Genomic DNA, 13,086 nt, shown 5'->3' with positions numbered 1-13,086 from the left:
GATGCTTCAGAGCCATTCCACACCCTTCCCTCCACCTGCCCCCCTCCACCCTGCCTGCTTTGTCTTCTTCAAGGGAGGAGGGATGACTGCCATGGAGGAGAGACTGGGGACTGGAAGTATGTTGCTATTTGCTGCTGTCATCCTGCTTAGGTTGCCGTGGAAACCCTGCCACGCCCATATTTCCATCTCAATGATGGGAGCTTTCAGTGGAGTTTAGGAAAAGAGAAATGATAATGAGAATGGAATTGAATTGCAAAATATGGGTTCAGTGTTATCACATTTCACCTTGGCATGAACTAGCATGTCATCTCCTCACCTCAAACAATCCATTATTTTGGTAAATAAAGATTTTGAATTCAGTGGAAGATTCGCAAGGAGAGACGGGCATTTATATTTGTCCTGTTAAGTGGTATGCACACTCTCTGCTCCAAAGTTTCATGTGTAACCAGTGATGAGGATGCTGTATATTAACCTCTTGACTTCAAAATATCATTTCCCATTGATGTGATACATGCTATAACGAGTTCCTGGAAGCAATGGGTTAATGTGATTTTTCACTGGAATGAAGTTAGGGAGGAACACAGGAATGCTGAAGAGTTTCGGTAAGTGTATTTTGTGAGCGAGAATCTGCATAGTCAATGGAGATGAAATTTCAATGGAGGTGGAAGAAGCAATAGTACATGTGTTTGTTTGTTTTGTTTTGTTTTGTTTTGTTTTGTTTTGTTTTGTTTTGTGTCGTAGCCTTAGCATTCATCTCATTGCCTGAACCAGTGAATCTTGGCTATGGCTATAGTGTTTCTGTCAAATTTATCTGATGCTAACAATACTTGTTTTTGTTTTTTGTTTTTTTCATTTGTGTGTTGTGTTTGTTTTGTTACTTAGCCATAGCATTCATATAATGGCATGAACAAGCAATTCTTGTCTATGGCCATAGTAAATTGTTCCAAAAAAAAAAATGGCCTGGGCTTGGGGTCACATTTTCAGAACACATACCTGCTCACCAAACAGCACTCAAGCTCAGATACACAAGAACAAAGTGGTAGGCTGTGTGATAATTTTGATGGCAAATGTTCATGTCTCTGCTTCTTGTTATTCAGCTCAGAAAGCAAACCTTACAGATTAGTTTTTATTGTATTTTCTTATTATTTTCACAATTTGTATTCATTATTTTGTTTTCTTTCATTATTTGTTTGATTATTTATTCATTTATTCATCTATTTATTTGTTTATTTATTTATTTATTTATTTATTCATTCTTTTATTTCTCTGCTTATCTGTTTATCTGTTTGTACATGTATTTGTTGTTGATTTTCTTTCCTTTTTCTTTACTATTGCACTCTTTCAGCCAGGATGTTAGCATCAATGGGTTGCAATTGCTTCATTAAGTGCTGTTTTCCTGTGTCTGTTGAAGTCATGGAGGGAAATTATATATTTTTGTGCTTAATTGTTTGCTGCTTCGGCTTGGTGCTTGAGGGAGAAGAGGGTTTTAAAAACAAATCGAGCGGGACAAATCATATATATTCAAATATTATCTGTGGTTTGCAGAATAATGATGGCGATGTTAACACAAGGCAAGGTGCTTTGTCATTGTGTCGCTGATAGTGAATAAGAGAGTGGTCTATGCAAGTATCTGATTTCACAGTCTTGTAAACACACATGAATACTACAGGAGCACACACATACACACACACACACACATGCAGACACACACACTTGCATCCATGCTTTTTCAATTTTTCATTCACCACAGTTTTGAATTGTGACTCCCTTTACATTGATCACATAAATTGTGAATAAAGGCACCTTCAAACATGTTCTCATAAATTATCTGCCTCATTTGGATGGATTTGTTTGTAAACCAAAATGTCTTAGTTTGTTATTCATCTATTAAATGAGAGATTTATTTGTGTGGAATACATATCACTTTTGACTAGATCTCGCCTCACTGCAAATCATGTGATTTGATTGAGTTGAAAATTTGTATCCGTCCAAGACATTTTGCAGTTTGACACTTTTTGTACCTTTTTTATACTTTTCATGAATCCCGTCACTAAAATGAAATTTTATGCATGTCTGACATTCAAGAAATTGTAGATGTTGTCAACTATTCTGAAGTTAAATGTATTTCTTGATGCCATTGAGAATCACTATGTCAAATTATTCATGTCTCAAGCCTGTACTTATATGCAACTTTGTCACAGTGTGTGTCAAAATGCTTGAAGGATACCATGGTATTTTTTCTCAAGCTGAATTTTTGTGCAAGTGTCACATTTTGATGACAGATCAAATGATGCATGTTTTTCTTAAATTACCACTTTGCCTCTAGTAAACTTGTCTGTTCAAGCTGGATGCAAAGACTGATACCTTCTGTAAGTTCAGTGAAACTTCTCACAGCATATCAATGCCTATTGCCAATCAAAATATTGTGTATAGTGCTGTTTTTACTTCTAAAGTATAGAGGGCAACAGACCTCACAGACTTATCAATTACTCTGCTCCAATGTAGCTGTTATGAAATAATATTGCAATCTGCATTCATAGTCAGAGGGGGGAAAATGAATTTGATCACACCTTTCCATATGTACTGGTAGTAAAAAAAAATAATAATGAAAATAACTTCAAAGTCTAAATTTCTCTTTTGTGTTGAGTACAACAAAGGCAATAAGATTTGCAAGGTATGATGACATCTTTAATACGTATGTATCTTTGCTATATTTTTAGAGGAATTTTAGCATATATGGTTTGTTGAGCGTATTATGTTTTCTGTTAGTGATGAAAGCATTAGGAAAGGTGCTCAAAATATGCATGGAACTTGGATGGGTATTGTCTATGCTGAATGTGTATTAATCATATTTGTCATGGTTAGTAATGGTGCTTCTTTGTGTCAAATTCTTATCATCAATGATGTACACTGTATGAATATGTGTGCGTGCAGTTTATCTGTAATTACTGCAATGCTTATATCAATTACAAAAAAAAAAAGAAGTGGGAGACATGCTTTTTTAAGGGATCATTTATTGAATTTTATTCAGGGATTTTACAGATTTTATTTATTCATTCTTTTTTTCTTGTTTTGCTCTCTGGTCTTCCTCTTACATTGAAAAAAAAAACACCTCAAAAATACTATTATCTTTCCAATTGTGGAGATAACCAAAGTTAAGTACCATGGGACAAGTTTTACAGTTTTCACCTTCATACGATTTTTACTTGTGGTATTGTTTTGTTGGGGTTTATTTCTTTTTTTTTTCAGCCTTCCATTCGTTGCTGCCAAAGACAATATACTCGTACTTCTCATCAACATGTGGTAGATGACAATATCGTCTTAACTCTGTTGGGGCCAGTGTTTCTCAAAGTACCATTGAATTTTGCTACAGCATTGCCATTGATGGTAACGACTGAATAGATTGATCTTATCAACACCAGTAATTTGTCAGGTCGTGGTACCATTGATGATGATTATTATTTTTGTTGTTGTTGTTCTTCTTCTTCTTCTTATCATTATTATTATTGTTATTATTATTATTATTATTATTATTATTATTATTAGTATTATTATCATCATCATCATCATCATCATCATCATCATCATCATCTTCATCATCATCATCATCATTATTATTATTATTGTTATCATTATTATCATTATAATTGTATGTTTTACATATATATTTCAGTAATTTCCATAGTCTGATCTTTGAAATTGGTGCAAACTAGGAGCAGAATTTCCACAAATATTTCCCGATTTTTATCTTGGTCTCCCTCATTGCTAGTATTATATACGTACACATAAAATGCACAATGTCAATTTTCTCTCCGTTTTTATTGTGTGTGTTCTTTATGGCACTGCATTGTATACCACTCGGTGTGATTACAGACTACTTGACCCGATCAACTTGAGCCGGATCAACTTCTTTGATAGCGGGAATATGACCACCCCTTAATGTCAACAATCACTATTTGAACAAACAAGCTTGATTTACAGTGGTGTGGCGTGTACTCCAGTACTGTAGTATACATTTTATGTGTGTGGGAAATACAAATCATAGAGACCACCGACAATGATGATAAAGTGTGCGGATGTTATCGCTGTAAATATAGGAATGGGTATGTTTATAGAAACTATATTCATGCATATTATATATTTTATGTACCACAAATACTGTATAATGGTCTAAGATGTTTTGCCTCATGTGTCCTGAATAAACCTAGCAAACACTTGCTCGGAATATTTCATATCTTGGCTTCTATTTTATACGGCATGATTCACTCTTTGCCTGAGTTTACAGCTCGTCTATGTGTAGTGATTTGTGTATGTGTCTTTGTGTATGTTTTTATGTGTGTGTATATCGTCTGTGTGAATTGTGTGATTTGACACGAACAGTCAATAATGCTAATGTGCACAGAGTAACTATTCTAGACCCAACAGAATCCCGTCATACACACCTATCGGTGGTATAATAAGAGCACGTTTATTCATATAACGCCTGTACCTTACGAGCTTACCTCTTTTCCCCATGCAACCCCTCATAAACCACATGCACGATCGAGGCGACGCGTACATACCACAAGAAATCGTCGATTCTACTATCTTGTATTTGCACAAGTATAGCATTATGTGCACTCAAATACTGACCGAAAATAGCAAGTAATAGAAAGATTTATTGTGTGTTTATCACATGAGAATGGTGATCACAAACATGACGTCACATGATCTGAAAAAAAAAAAATCAGTAACAATGATAGATGTGATATCGTCGTAGAGGATCTGGAATAATTCATTATGAATACAGTTAAGGAATTTTATTGCCTAATGTCTGGAAGTAATTTGACTACAGTATATAACCGGTATACTTTACATTACTTATGACTTGGTACAAAAATGGAATGTGGTTATTTCTGGACTATGTACGTCTTTTAATTCGCCCAAGTACTGAAAAAAATGTATGACATCCGGTTTTTACGACATAACGGCAGGTTGCAAATATTACATTCAGTTAAAACGTGCAAAAACGTCTCAAATTATTAAAGCCAACAAATATGACTGAAGTATACCGGTAGTAAAGTTGATCAGTGGCGTCAGTACTGTGGGGTTTTGTAACACGACTGCAAGGTCTGCTGGTGCTACTGAAAAGATCTTGAGAACGTACGTAATTTCTATCTCATTTTTTCCGCTACCAAGCTCAGTGGAAACATTTTCCTCAAGTATCCCTCACGTTCTTACATTCATTTCCCATTTCTCACGCATGTCAATACTCATTCTTTACTTCCTCGGAATGCGACCTTTGGCCCTCGTTAAATACAAGAATCGTTTCTAGCATTACGCGCTTGGGTGAACAGCAACGTGTTTGCACACTATCCCGTCCATTTCCATAATCCCATCCACTCTTAAGTTCTCTTCCTTGTACCACAGCAGTCTCATGCCTCATACACGGGCACACTATCCGTGTCGCATGAGTCTGCAACTTATTTACTGCCATTTACTTTATTTCACACAATATGCCAAAGAGGTGACTTCCCCTTACCCCGACTAGATGTAGTTCGACAAGCAAAGGAATAACAAGATGTGTCGAGATATGAAGAAGAATAAATACATGGGTGTTCAAAATGCCAGTTTATCAAGATCGAATGATCCAACACAACTTTAGATTTCCCTGTGGTATGTATCACTAGTCTCTTTTTAGCTATTAACCCGTCCATGTGCTTATCGTTGCACGTTCATTCAATTATCAAATTACTCATCTGCTCGCATGCCTTTCTTATCAACAACAAACTGTCTCTCTTTTTCTATCTATTTATCCATCTATCCATCTATCAATTCATCTATCTATCTATCTACCCATCAATCTACCTACCAATCCATCTATCTATACATCTACCTATTTATCCATCTATTTATCCATCTATCTGTCTATCTATCTAATCTATCTACATCTATATCTATATCTATCTCTCTATATCTATACCTTTCCCTTCCTTTGACTGTTGGTCCTGATAAATTAGTTTTTTTCTTTTTCTTTCTCATATCCCTGCATGACGCACGTCCTTTTGTAAAACTCACTGCTCTATATCCCTTTTACGATACCGTTGTTTCTCATACTTCTTTATAATGCAGAAGAATCGTACTCATTACAAAGATTTCAAGAGATCTTATTTGAGTACCGGTAACCAAAGTACCGAAGACAAACGACAACATCTAAATTCCATTGAGTAAACTCAAATCAGTTATACCGCGGCATAGTTTTTCATAAGTACTGAAGACTCTTATAAGCCTAATCACTTTAAATGCTCTGGCAATTATTAATCATAAATGTATTTCATTTGTCTAATGTACACGTGAGATATTTCGAATGCAGTCATGGTAAATATTAGTAGAAAAGTTTCATTTACTTTTACTCAATTGCAATTCAGAATATTATTACTTTGATAAAAGCGACATAATGGCATATAACAAATATGTTTCCATGTCCTGTCAGCAACAGTTTTTTTTTCTTTTCAAGAAACTGTAACACAAGTTAGGAAACTGGAACGCAAAGAGTGTACCGTATACACAGAGACGAAGTTCCCGACATTACCGCTCATTTGCTGGCAAATTTTCTTCTATTGAAGAATCTTTATCGTGTTTAGTCGGTTTTTCCATAATGCGCAAACTCTTTAATCACGAAAACTCTTAAATCACGGAAGTTTACATACTGCACGATTAACTATTATAACAAAGTGAATGCGTAAATCGCCATTACAGGAACCTACGGCTCTCCTTGCACAATCAAGGCACTTGGCGTTCTACTCACGACAGGATGTTGAGAACGTGTTACAGGAAATTGATATGCTACTGATAAGTCACAGATATCAATGGGTTAGTATCTCTCTGTGATAAGTCTTTATCCAATGGCACAGTGAACGAGGCTTTGGCATCCTTCGTCACAGAGAAATAATTATATAAATAGGTATCTGACCATGCTGAAGATAAACATAACAATGACAGGACCATCAGGCTGCCTCGGGTAGGCCTAAATACATTTACAGGACTATGGTTTATATTACTAAAGACGTGTTACAGCAAGGCGGAAGAACGCGAGAAAGAAGCAAGTTTCGAACGCCTAGAAGCGCGACTAAGAGTACATTTACTCGATCGGCCGCATGTGACTGCAATATGTACTGTACCATGTTTTCACTTCTTTAATTCCCAATCAGAAGCCTGTAGACAATGTATAGTTCCTTTCCATTGTTAGTTACCGCAAACGAGTTAATGCACAATTTTACCACATTCGCTTCCATGGATTGAGCCGTTAGTCCGACATCCCACCAATTAGCGCATTATACTACAATCACGACTATAACCCGAAACCTAAACTTAAACTCATAGAAAATCTGCAATCATATTGATTACAGGCAGACAAGAAGAGTAGATTCGAAAACAAAACAAAATAAACAAAAAACAAGCGATTTGCTGGAGCGAGGGGCATTGATGTACGTATGCATAAATTACTACAAAATATGCTCACACAAACTAAGCAGTGCGAGGAGTCACGTATTGGTGTACACAATCCACTCTCCGAGGCGACGCGAGATACCGCTATTAGTTGATATTTATGACCTCAAAGTCTTGAATGAATGCTTCCATTCTACGCCATGTTGCCTGGAGATAGGAGCGGCGTCTTTTCAGCAACAGACGGCTGAGGCTGCAAAAAGAGATGGAGGGGGGAGGGGGCAGAGGGAGGGGGGAGAAAAAAAAAACATACAATCATGAAGACATCGACTTGACACAGGTAAGGGCCACTAAAAAAAAAACGCTCACGCAGTGGCGGATCCAGGAAGAAGGCCGTGAGGCACACCGGGCGCGCGCTCCCTTTACTTTTCTGGAAAATAAAAGCAATAAAAAGAAATACAATGAAAGGAGCCCGCGTGCGCCCCCTTTAATTCCTTAAAGAAGCCATCTTTGTCCATCGATTACAGTGGCAACGGAAAATTGCGCTCACGCAATATTTTTATTTTATTTATTTATTTTTTATTTATTCATTTTTTTTTTTTTTTTTTTTTGCTTGTCAGCTGATGAAACCCGGAAGTGGCACGTGGAACGAAAAAAACAAAAGGGGGACTTTTTTTTTTACTTGTCAGGTGATTAAACCCGGAAGTGACACAATAAACTTTTCTTTTTTTGGCGTCCTCACCCCCATTGCGGAATTCATGGATCCGCCATTGCTAACGCACTGAAACTATAATACACACCGAAAGAAGCTCGGGGTGCTTGTGGTATAGGAAGGAAATGTAGCTTTATTGACAACAGCGGGAAATTGATTTCGGTTCCAGATCTCTCTTTTACATCTTTCCTGGTTCTCCTGTTCTATGATTCCTATACCCAAATCTGGCTTCCGGTGTGACAAATTATCAGCATCGGGCAACAAAAGATGTAAAGTAATTAAGGAAAAGCATCGAAGCAGACGAAGAAGAACATAAAAGTTGAAAAATAACGAAAAACACAGAGGAAGATTGTGAAGAAGATGAAGTAAATGGAGGAGAAGGAGGTACAGAAAGGCATACCAGTACGTCATAAAGAAGACATACTACCTTGTAAAGAGGAAAAGAATAAGGAAAATATATTGATAATGATAATGAATAACATTTATATAGCGCTTAATACTGATGTTTCGAAGCGCATCGATCCGGAAAAAAGAAGTTTGACATTGAAAATAAAATACGGCATTATGTACATGAACATAACATAATAAAACAACAGCAGCAACAACAACAACAGAATTAAAGTTGAGTAGACAGATACCTTTTCAACAATGACTTGAACTTATCATTATTTTCAGCATTATGAATATAGAGAGGGAGTTTAGTTTCAGAGAGACGGGGAAATAACAGAAAAGCCCTACCACCATAGGGGGTACAGGTACGGGGACCATGTGATAATTGGAGAGTGGAGGAAGAACGAAGAGAACGGGTTGAAGTGGAGGAACGGAAAGAAATTAAGTCTTTAAAGATAAGATGGAGCAAGATTATTACATATCTTGTAAACAATAAGGAGGATCTTGAAGGTGATACGTTGATGTATGGGGAGCCAGTGTTATGGAGGGATATTGGAGACCAACAAGAAGAAAAAGAAAGGAAAAAACAACAACAGAGAGGGGAAAGGAGAAAATAAAAAGAGGAAACCACCACAAAAGAAAAAGAAATTAACGGAAAAGAGAAGAGTGAAGACAATGAATAACGAAGAAACACAACATACCGCATCATATCAAAATTTCCATTGACGTTGTACACATATAAGTCGATGATGGTAATGACAGCCCTCATCCCTTTCCCTACCAGAGTCTACAACCCCTAGAGATTTTGTGCATGATCTACAAGTTTTCAAGAGGCAGCGGGTTAAGATGATGCGTCTTACCGTGAGAGGAGACGGAGGCGAGTTGATGGATCCCGCCGTCGTGGGAATGTGGGCGTGGCTGAGTGAGCGCACCAGTTTGACCTTCCCGACTTCCACTTTCTGCCTCAGCTGGGCGTACACGTCATCAGATGAGATGATTGGTTCACCCAACACAACTTCCAGGACGTTAAAGAGCGTGATCACACCGATGTAATTCTGGCAGGGACAATTAAAAAAGAATAACGACAATATTTTAATCGCGGTCTGTTCAATTCACATTGGACCCCATGGAAGAACATAGTCATTCTATTAATGAATCTGAAATGGGAGATCCACCCATTTTGTAATCTTTGATTATTCATGTATATTTGAAGTTTTCTATGTATTCTTTATAATGTGAAATGGAAAATACATAAACAAACAAACAAACAAACAAACAAACAAATGTTAGTTTCACAGTTTTGTATTCAGTTGAGATAACTCATTTTCACACTTTATTTTGTCTGGGGAATGTTCTTCTGATATTTTTCAGCTGTACAGGATTTCCAATGAAATCACACGAATCAGTGTGTTTACACCGGGGAATATATGCCAATGAGGAAAACAATGAAATACTTAGACACACTTGCATCATTCCGAATCATGGGCCATTATGTCGCAGTATTATAGGTTTACGCAAATCGAAGCGATAGTCTTCTAATCGAAGACATCCTACAAGAGCTACGTTCGTACCAGCAATACAGCTCAGCACTCGACTCTTCTGATGTCAGTTACGTAGTATTTCCTGGCTGCCATTGCGAATGCTTTGCGGTAGGCAATGGGCACGCAAAGAAAGAGGACGATGCCGAAAAGGAATCACTTTGTAATGAATCGGACTTTAATCGAATCATTACTTCATCCATTTCTGAATGTCATACAGGTTAGTTAAGGGAGGCATGCCCAGAATTAAAAAAACAAAAACAAAACAAAACAAAACGGACGTGTTCATAGTATAATAGTATATTTTCTAGCACCTGAATTATTATTACCTTGTATAGTGTATATTTTGCTCAAAATCGTTCAAGTTTTTGTTTCTTCCGTTGAAATCGTTATACGGGTTGGTTTTCTATATCAGCAAGAGATTGGCAAGGATATTGAGAAAGCTTATCGGAGACATATTAATTATATGAAATACATTAACTCTGGTTTATTTTTCTTCAGTGAGTAAGAAAAGATATCAGACAAAACACCCTCACTGATGAAATGCCCCCATGGCATCAGACTTTTACCATTCCTGTAATAGACGTGGTAGTGGCGAGAGTGCTAGGTGTCGGAGGCGGAACCTCTTCTTCGGGCACGCTGGGCAACGTCGTCGCCGGCACGTCGTAGATCGCTGCCATGCGATACTTCCCGTCCATCATCTCGTCCAGGATGTTGTAGAGGGGCTTGGTGGCGGCGATGGCGTGCAGCGGCCGGCCGTAGTGCTCCAGCGACTCGGACACCGACTCGAGGTCGTCGGGGTCAAGGATGATGAGGTTCTTCACCACAAACTCGCCCTGGATGTTCTGGCGGTGACCCTTGTAGACTGGAACGTGTGAGTAACCCTTGCCAATGATCTGAAAAACACACCCGCACAAAAATTAACCAAAAACAAAAATCTGGCTATTATTGCAATTATTTTCATTATTATTATTATTATTATCATTATTATTATTACCATCATCATCATCATGATTACCATCATTAATATTATTATCTCTATCATCCCAAGATGTCTCTTGGAGATCAATTTCATGTCAAGTTCCATCCTGGAACCTTAGACTTTTAGTACTTTTCAGAGGATTCTCGCCGTCCCAAGCAGTGCTGCTTTTTATCATTATTAATTGATCGTTATTATTATTATTATTATTATTATAAAGTTATTATTGTTATTATTATTGTTATAAAGTTATCATTGTTATTATTATCATTATCTATATTATTATTTTATTATCATCATCATCATTATCATTAATTTATTCTGCCAGATAAAGAGCATAAAGGCCTACATATTTTTACACACATACAATTTTCAAGAGTGACGGAGAGCCGATTTGTAGGCGTAGATGTCTGAATATCAAGCACGGAAAGAAAAACCTCTCATTGCACTACATATTTTGCGGTTTCATACAAACGCTTACTATGAGACTAGATTGCAGTCCCAGATTTGTTTTCAGCCCCAACAAATCGAAACAAAAGAGAAACGAAAAGGGATCAAAACAAAGGAAAACCTCACCTCCTGCATAGTCTTCCGATCCAAGACCCCGTCGTGGTCTAACATAAAGACCTTGTCGATGGGAATCATAGCGTCCCTAGCGACCTTGCCCTCCGCGTCCAGCGCGCCCTTGATGATGAGCACTTCGTCCTGACTGAGGGCGCTATCCTCTGCAGCGGCTTCAGGGGAAGTCGCCTGCAGATCCACCAGTGCCTTTAACTCTGAGAAATGTGCAATGGCATTACGATGAAAATTAAAATAATGATAATAACAACAACAACAGTAACAATAATGATAATGAAAAAATGGTAATAATAATGATAATAATAATGATAATAATAATAATAATAACAATAATAATAACTGTGATAATAATTAAAAAGAAAAACAGACCCTCTTCGAGATATGGTGGGGGTTCAAAAAACGTAATGCATACTTTTGCATACTTGCTTTTGCATACTTGCCAACATTCTGCATTGCAGAATGTTGGCAAGAACGCAAAATTTAAGATGAGCGGGCATTACGTTATTTGAACCCCCCACCATGAACCCCCCCCCCCCCAAAAAAAAAAAACAACAACAACAACAACAACAACAACAACAACAACCAACAACAACAACCAACAAACAAACAAACAAAACAAAACAAAACAAAACAGAAAATGTTCCATGGCCCCTTTTGGGTACTATATAGACAGGGCAGAGCCAGGCAAAAACTGCCTTTTTTTCCAGTCAAGGTTTTCTCACTTGATTCTGGTACTTTAGACCATACTTAACAAAATAAGCTTCTGCGCCATCTTGAAATCTGTCCCGAATCCAAGATGGCCGCCAAAAATCCAAAATGGCCGCCAGAGGACCTAAAAAGTGCCTTCTGTGGTTAAGATTTGTCTGGGGATGGGATTTTTTTACTCTATTTGATGATAAATGGTAAGAGAAATAAGATTCAGTGGATTAAAATTAGAATCAGTTTCTTTTTTATTGCGAAAATCCAACATGGCCGCCAGACGCAGCTGCCGAAATTAATACATGTCATAATAACCGGAGGGCCAAACCCTAAAAACTTGCTTACTTAACGAGTGAGTTCCACTCTCTCTACAAACTAAGTAGACCATGCTTATTTTCAAATTTCTATTGTAACAAACAACAGACCACTGGTCTACCTCAAAAAAATTGTTGCGAAAGCCTCCAAATCCAAAATGGCGTCCAAGATGGCCGTCATATTTACTGAATTTGCTATTTGAAAGATGATTTGATAGAAACATCAGATTTCAACAAATGTGGTGTCATATGAAAGAGAATAAAATTTCCTACAAGTTGATACCATTTTTGTGGGCGATTGTGATAACTGAATTGAGATATAAAGGAAAAACTCATTTTTTGATATTTTTCTGAAAAAAGGAAAATCATGAAAATGCATGATTCAGCATAAATCAGAAAAAGACGGAAGGATTATCTTGAAACGTTTTTAAGAATTTTGCTTAACATAGA

General features: G+C 37.2%; 1 protein-coding gene across 1 annotated transcript in view; it reads right to left on the bottom strand.

Annotated features, from left to right (window-relative positions):
- Positions 1-4,522: 4,522 nt before the first annotated feature.
- The window catches only part of LOC139740298 (uncharacterized), a 28,474-nt gene continuing 19,910 nt past the window's right edge, over positions 4,523-13,086 (bottom strand). Inside the window, exons 6-9 of the mRNA XM_071650880.1 lie at positions 11,621-11,820; positions 10,635-10,961; positions 9,388-9,582; positions 4,523-7,678 (exon numbers count right to left, since the gene is read on the bottom strand). Coding sequence (XP_071506981.1) covers positions 7,622-7,678; positions 9,388-9,582; positions 10,635-10,961; positions 11,621-11,820 — 779 coding nt within the window. The 3' untranslated portion in view covers positions 4,523-7,621. The remainder of the gene's footprint in view (positions 7,679-9,387; positions 9,583-10,634; positions 10,962-11,620; positions 11,821-13,086) is intronic.

Source organism: Diadema antillarum, unplaced genomic scaffold (assembly GCF_040938485.1).
Source record: "Diadema antillarum isolate AM-2024a unplaced genomic scaffold, OU_Dant_1.0 seq00000846_RagTag, whole genome shotgun sequence".
Classification (NCBI taxonomy): Eukaryota; Metazoa; Echinodermata; class Echinoidea; order Diadematoida; family Diadematidae; genus Diadema; species Diadema antillarum.
This window is presented reverse-complemented; position numbering and strand designations above follow the sequence as displayed.